Source organism: Corvus cornix, chromosome 1A, assembly GCF_000738735.6.
Source record: "Corvus cornix cornix isolate S_Up_H32 chromosome 1A, ASM73873v5, whole genome shotgun sequence".
NCBI lineage: Eukaryota > Metazoa > Chordata > Aves > Passeriformes > Corvidae > Corvus > Corvus cornix.
In genome coordinates, this window is record NC_047057.1 from 14,527,930 (window position 1) to 14,536,016 (window position 8,087).

The 8,087-nt window shown below is 34.2% G+C and overlaps 1 protein-coding gene across 2 annotated transcripts in view; it reads left to right on the plus strand.

The window, feature by feature from the left end:
* The window catches only part of CPNE8 (copine 8), a 78,854-nt gene extending 72,386 nt beyond the window's left edge, over positions 1 to 6,468 (plus strand). For both annotated transcript variants that reach the window (XM_039571304.1, XM_039571305.1), the window contains 2 exons: positions 935 to 1,008; positions 4,507 to 6,468. In XM_039571304.1, coding sequence (XP_039427238.1) covers positions 935 to 1,008; positions 4,507 to 4,695 — 263 coding nt within the window. In that variant the 3' untranslated portion in view covers positions 4,696 to 6,468. The remainder of the gene's footprint in view (positions 1 to 934; positions 1,009 to 4,506) is intronic.
* Positions 6,469 to 8,087: the final 1,619 nt, after the last annotated feature.

An 8,087-nucleotide genomic window follows, 5' to 3' on the forward strand; every position in this document is an offset into this window, starting at 1 on the left:
ATTTTTTAGTGAAACTCCTTCAAATACTTGTTCAGTCTCCTGGTTTGAACTCATGCACATTTTTGCAACAGCATCATCGGGCAACATGCTCTGCAAACCTGATTTTTTTCTTTGAACAAATATGCTCTGTTCAGCTTGGTTTCTGATAGTGTCATTTATACTTTGTAGTTCCTGCTTCAGAAGAACTAGGTTTTGAAGTGCTGGTTTCAGTGAATTCAGTCCAGTTTGTAAACCCCTGAAAAGCTCAGTGGTGCAGGGCTTTGATTTTTGTAGCATACACTGAAAGAAAGTTTGTAGAATTGCAGATCCAACATCTGAGCAATAATCTGAGATCCCGAATCTATCAATTCCAGCGCTGGCAAGACAGCAGGTACATCTTTCTACCTGGAATAGCTTCCAGGTATCTGGACAACAGAGCTTTCCTGTATGAGCTTCCTGCTCAAAAGATACAAGAAGAATTACACAATAAATTTAGTAATTTTTTTTAAGCACTCCTCATTCCTATACATTAAAAGATACTGCTTTTTCACTATGAATGTGAGTTATTACCCCTTTATGCTGTATCCTGTATCTTCCGTAACAATAGCTGCTGAAGATGAATTCTTCTCCACCTCTGAAAGTATATATATTGCCTTACAAAACCAGATATACTTGCTGTTTTGAGAGATGAAAGGATAAAAACTTTGTCATAGCCTGTTCTTTTCTGAAGGTGACAGTAAAGATAAAAGTATGTATTGTCACCATGAAAAAGTGCAAAACAACTACAAAACATGATGTATTTTCTGATGCAAATGATCTTAAAAGAGTTACGTAAAAAAGAATTGTTGGTTTTGTTGCTCTAAAGTGTAAGTTGTCTGAACTTTTTCTCAGTAAGATGATTTTGTTGTGTACCTGAACTTACAGGGGTTTTTTTGTTTGTTTGTTTTCTTTTAAGCTATGGAAGAACTGGATGGGGATGTAGTGAGGATTTCTTCAAGAGGAAGGTTTGCAGAAAGAGACATTGTGCAGGTGGGAGAGAAAATATATTCTCATAGATTTTACTGTTCCTCTTTTTTTTGAATTCTTGTTTCTATCTATATTCCTACCCTTCATTTTACCTTAGAACTGAGATACTTAATGTTGAAGTGTTTATAACAAGCTCAGAAACTCTCTGTGATACCTCTGAGCCGTTTTGTAACACGCAGTAGTGGATCTGCATTTGTTAGGAAATGACCCCAAACTGGCAGGACACTATTATAAAGTCTTAGTGTTATACAGCCATGGGAGAAGAGTTAGCTGCTGAAAATTTGGAGAAACATACAGTTTCTCGAAAAAATGGTATCAGTCTAAAAGCAAATCTTTTATGGAAGACATGTTTTCCTGGTAGTGGCTGAATACATTTATAAAATAGAGTATTTAAGTTGGAAGGGACCTGCAACAGAGTTCTAGTGCAACTGCCTGGGCACTTCAGGGCTGACAAAAAGTTAAAGCATGTTAATAAGGGCATTGTCCAAATGCCTCTTAAACACTAACAGGCATCCTCAGATTTAAACCTCACCTTAGATCTGCCATTTCTTCTTCTCCCTTTGTTCCTCCTATTTGTCAAACTTCATAGTGTTCACTTATTTTTCCTCTTACTTATTTTCACTTATTTCCTTCAAGATAGGTTGGATTTTTATATTGTTGTTTAGTAGAATATGTATATAGAGAGAGAATAACTGAGCTGTATGAATAGCTCATACTGCATGATAATTAAGGTCAGATTGCAGATAACGAACTTTGGGATATATATATATTTGTTTCCATTTATATCTGGAGGAACTGAAACTTTGCAAAATGTTTAACATTACAAGTACTTATACATGAATGTTTAAGGATTGATTGATAACTGCTAGTGGATGTAGTATTTCAATCCAAGGAAGTATTCAAAACATGTATTTGACACCTGCTTTTATAGTTTGGTTTTATTAGAATACAAAAATAAAGAAAGCTACATAAATATATGGAAATGAAAATGATCAGATTTTTTTTTCAGTCTTCTTGCATACTACATTAAAATTTCATCTCCATTTTTTTTCTAAATGGGGATCAGAAATGAGCATAAGATGACAGAAGTTAAATTACCCTTGTACTCTTTATGGATATACATTAAAGACAGGCATGGAGTCTTGAATTCTAATAATTGAAAAAGATACTTTTTTCATTTTTGCAACATACAAAGACAACAACTGATGGGAAAGTGAGATACCAAAACTCTTAGAAGAGTAAAACATACTGGCTTCTTTAGTCACTGTTGTCAGAAAGGTAACTGTAAAAGTAGGGATGATGTAGGACAGCTGAACAGGGATAAATTGTTTCAATGATAAATTGTTTCTCATTTTGTCAAAGCCTTTGCAGTGTTCCTTGGTGTCCATACTGGGCTGGAGAGGAGCTATCTGTAATCTGTTATGCTGTAGATGTCAGTGCTTTCAACAGAGCAGTATGTGGGGTGGACTCCAAGCTAGGATTTCTGCAAAGCCCTGTGTGCCATGTCAGATTTTTTAAAGCTAATTCAAGTATCTCTGGCATGTATTACACTTATGTTTAAATGCATCTAAATATAAACAACATAATTTCTCTAAAAAACAGCAGCCCTAAAAGCTTCAAAGAGCATAAATGGATGGAGTTCTAACATGTTATAAACTACTTGTGAAAATGCTTTGCATCAGAGAAATACTAACCTATGCTGAAAAATAAAAAAGCAATATGCAATGAATACCCTTTTGTATTTCTTTGGAATTCATTGCATATCAGAATTGTAATAAAACATTTATTTATTATTAATATATTTTAATCAGAATATTGCCCCATGACATATTGAATTAACTGAAGGCAGTATTATTTTGTGCTCTTTTTCAGTCTAAATGCTAACAAATATTTACTTTATAGCCTGACTAACTAAGTAAATAAAAAGGGATTCTGTCAAACCCTCTAAGTTGGGTTTTACCTTTATTTTGTATCTGGCAGGCTAAAACTGATTTGCCTTTATAAAACTAACTACTCAAATACAAAAAATGTATTTTTGGGGTGTATTAGCTTAATTGAAATTAACTAGCAAAATTACCTATTAATTCTAACAGTATTGTCAAATATTTTGCTTAAACTAGTCCAGGAAAAGTTTGTCTGTTAAGTGAGTCACTGTATGTGTTGTATTTACTACTGACTGCAGTTAATGTAAAGGCGTGTTCTTCACTGTTTCCTCCTCACTAGTACCTATACATATTGTAGGGACTCTGTGTTACATATGTACCATTTCTTCCTCAGTTTTGTTTAATTTCTACTCCTTTTTTATCCTTTTGCTGTTGAAGATGTTTGAGGAGAATACTTACTTGTAGTGTTTGCACCTGTTGTTTCTCTTGAGAATTTTGCCTATTAGCCTTTTTAATTAAACTCTTAAATTATAGAAAAAGCACTTGACATTCCACCAGTCTCCCTTTGGTTTCTCTTAATTCTCTTTCATTTGACTCCTCTGCCATCTCTACTTCTCCATGTTAGCTGTCCTTGTACATCTCTAGGTTTGCTTACCTGTCCATAGTTCCTCCAGCTCCTCTGACATCTGCAGTGTGAGGAGAGGCAAGGAAGAGCTAAATCAGGCCATCACTGTTGTATAATTGCATTTCAACAATTACACAGTTGAAATAGCCCCACTTTGCTACAGAGCAGTGGTCTGAGATTTCATGTCTGCAGACTAATGGGTAAGGTGATCTCTTAGGATGGGACACATTTTGTTCTTTAGCTCAGACTGCATGTATTTTTTCATAAGGAAGAAAATCAAGGAGACTGGATTGTGTCTTTTTTCTATGCCAGTAGCACAAGCATCTCATTAAGTATTACAAAATTGAAGCCAGGGCTGAGCAGGTAGCTGGTTTAGGTGTTGAACATCTGGGTATCACATAACAAGTTCTTCTTTGATCCAATCCTTTTTGCTTAGCTTCTTTATGCATCTGTTAGTATCATATTAAAAGTGTTCAGGTGGTTCATAGTTCTACTACATATAATACAAAATGGTCAAAAATCTGAAGTCATCCTTTCTGTTTTGTTCAGTTCAGGGATCGAAAAAATCTATTCACCAAGTGCTGGAGTGGAGGCAGTCTGTTGGGTGGACCCAGGAGCAGGGAATGTAAGCTAAGAACAGCTTTCTGAGACAAAATTACCTTCTTGTATGGAAAGGGTTGAGGGATAACCTGAATATATCAATGAAGAATATCATCAGCAATCTGAGTTAGCCATGGCTTATGTGAAGGGGTTCACCCAAGTGAAAGCATGACATTCTTTCTATTAGAAGACCGATCTATAAAAATTGAGATACAATGTGTATTTATAAAATACATAATATAAAACACAATGTATGTATATGTATGTTAAAAATGTGTAAGGTAACATATTAATCTCCTCTAACTCCCTAGGTTAAGCTTTCTTATTTTTATGTGGTAAGATGTATTCTGTGTCTGCTTAATGACCTGAGTGAACATCTCTTTTGTTTTGTAGTTTGTGCCATTCCGAGATTACATTGACAGAAGCGGAAACCACGTGCTAAGCATGGCAAGACTTGCTAAAGATGTTTTAGCTGAAATCCCAGAGCAGTTTCTGTCCTACATGAGAGTCAGAGGAATAAAGCCATCACCTGCACCACCACCCTACACACCCCCGATTCACGTGCTGCAGACTCAGATATGACTGCTCCGAAGTGCTTAGCATTTATCACTAATCTCTGGATGCAGCAGTAGCTTCTGGTAACTTTTTGAAGCTAGGAAAGTTCTCTTCACATACCAAAATTCTCCTATAGTTGCATAAGCAACTGGAAGGCTTTTAAATGCTAGGAGCAAAATGTTGATGTTCTGGGACTTCTTTTTTTTAATCCAAACACCCTACTTTTTGATGTATTTATTGAAGGGGGAAAGCACAAGTCAGGTTTTCAACTCAGAAGATTGGGTCCTCTCTGAATACTGTGTGTATATAAGTGTATAGGAATGCTATTACTCTGTATCAATGTTTACATGTTACTATTTTTAAATTTCAGTACTTTTATAACTATTCTTAAGAATAAAAGTTTGGAATATTGACTCACATGTCTTCTAGTTTGCAATAGTTTGTCACAAGATAACAAGAGAAGCAATATCTCTTTGAATGTTTTTCCGGACAAATACAAATGAAAGCTAAGAAAAGGACAAATATATCTATGTGTTTTCAAGCAACTGAAGTGCTTCAATCAGTGCTCAGTAATCCATTCATCTCATGTATTGAGAATTTCGACTCCTAAATGTGAATAACATAATTGCATATGACTTATAACTAACTCCAGACTCAGAGGGGGAGGTATGTGTATTTTTTCAGAGATTCTCCAATTTCTGAGTTTATCTAAGTTTACAGTTTTTAAAACTAACTACTGAAACAAATTAGAATAGTTATTTGCTATATTTAATTAAAGAAAATTACCTCAATCCAGAACTATCAGAGTATTATAGTTGACTCACTGAGCTCATTAAATCATATCATGCATTCCTTAAAGCACTGGAAATTTTGCATCAGAAATGTCTTTTGAAGTGATTACAGCAGATGTTTTATAATGGACCATTTTAAACTTTTAAAATTTAAAATCTTTACTTTTTTTTTTTTCTAGATTGCCCATTCAAAGGGATGCTGACTCTTAATATTTGGGTTTAATATTGTCATTTAATCGCATTTCCATTCAGGGTGCATGAATAATAAAGTTAATTAACTGGTTTAAAAATTGCACAACTACGTTGCTTTGTGCACAATTTTGTGTACGGAACTACCCAAAAAATTTTATTATATGCCTGTTCGTATATAATTATAAAATGGTTTTGCATGTATATTTTGTACAAAACACACAGTTTTGTGAGTTTGTGTCAGATACATTTTATTTAGAACAAATGGCCTTAAATTTCACAAAACTCCTGAAATGATTGTGAATTGCCTTCAAATACTGTTTAAACTGAACATTTTAATTTTTTGTGTCACAGTTGTAACTGTCTTGTATACGTAACTTTTTTCTTTGCATATAACCTGTTTACTAATTCTGTTTCTTACTACTGTATGTTGTAATGTACATTATAAAACTAAGGTGCATTTTTTAAGCATGAGAAGTTTTTTGCCAGAAAGCATATCTTCAATATTAATGGCATATAACTATGAAATGCAGAATCTTCCATTTTTAAATATATATAACTTCCTTTAACTCTTTCATGTGGGAAATTATGTTTTCCAAATAATGATTCTGTTAGCAAAAAAGAAAAATAATTTTTTTGTAAAAGAAAAATCTTGTTTTATTTTTATTTCAAAACAGTTTTTACATAAATATGGAGTTTAATTTTCTCACCAAACTATGTATTTCTCAGTGGATTGATGTTGCATGAGTGAAATTTGATACTTGGCAACTACAAATTTTGATGAAAGTGCATCATAAAGAGTAAGTTTAAATCTGCTGAATGCTGGTGGTGTTCTCCTTTCATCTTCTGCTTTTATTTTTTTGCACCGACACTGTTGGCACTTTTGAAAAATACTGAAGTAAAACTATTTTTTTTGTTGTTTCATTTGATTAGACAAATCTTTATGCTGATACTTGTATTGGTTCCCAGTGGGCCATGTATTTAACATATCACTAGAAGGCCAGAAAACAAACTTACTCAGTTGAGAGTAATTTATTAGCTCTCATTTAGCCAGCACCTTCTATTCAAAAATTAGTCTCAAAACTAATTTAGCAGTTCATTTAACAAGTGAAAGAACTTTTGAAGATAGGTATTACTTCATCAAAGTTATTTTGTCTGTCCAGCCTAAGTACCAGCATATTCTATTCCACACTGTTGGGGTTTTTTCATCTCTTTGGTATTGGGTTCTAAATATAACATATTTAATGGAAAGAAATAGTTGTGATAAGTGGACTGAGAATTCTAGTGGAAAAAAGCTTTTTCCAGACCTGTGAGATTCCCTGTCTATATGCTTGACATCTTGATTCTGTAATGTGTGAGAATCATTATGTAGACTCACATATTAGCTCTCATTCCAGTTTTGGGATGAGAGTTAATGCTCAGAGCTTGAATTTCTCCAAAAGGTCACCTACAGCCATTTCTACTCCTGGCTTTATTCTTGAGAATAATGGAACACGAAATTCTTATTCCTTCCCAAGCAATGCTAGCTGCTGTCAAACCTTACTAATTTGCCATGCCTGAAGAGTAGCAGAGTATTTATGTTTATGAAAGGTAAAATGTGACATGCTATGTGACAAATGAGTTGTCCTGAGAGAAACTGTTGGCCTTGACAAAAGCTCTCCTACTGGTATCCATCTTGGAATAGATATTTTCTTTGTAATACATGCAGAAATTTTTCTGATGGGGCAAACTGCACAAGTGTTCCTGCAAATGAGAGGGGACACTGGCTCATGGAGTCTGATTCAAGCGTGACTCTTGGGTGATTCAGACTGGTGAGGAATTGTTTGCTAATCTGGAAGAAGAAACCGGTTTGATTTTGGTTACAAAATAGAATTTTGTAACTTTAGGCAAAGATGAAAAGTTACACAGTAGAATTTACATCGACTTCAAAGCAGCTCAGTTGTGTACAAAAAAAAAGTTTGTTGTGTTGTGCTGCAGAGAGGTGTCTGAAGGAGAGGAAGAGGATTCAGGAAGGTGGTATTCTCAGAAAAGTTGCATTTGAAAAGCTGGAGATTCTCACCTAAGTAGGAACAGATGAAAGTCACTCCAGGATACTTTATAAAATGGCTGAAACAAACAGAATGATAAATTACTTATCATCTTTGAGAACTAATAAAAGGCCACATGATGACAAATTACACCAACACAATGGGAAACCTGGGAGTGTAGTAAGAGGCCATTATAACTGTGTGAGAATTTTTTTTTTAAGAAAAATCAACAAGAGAGAATTTGTAGCTATGTGTAAATGTAAAAGCAAGATATGTGTGAAAAAGTACAGAAAAACACAAAAAAATTTATGACTTCTAAAGCCTAATGAAACCTCTACTAGAAAGGGAAGGAAATTTAAATCAATTATTTAACAAAAGTATGAGCTTTTAGCCCTTTAGGGACAACATAAAT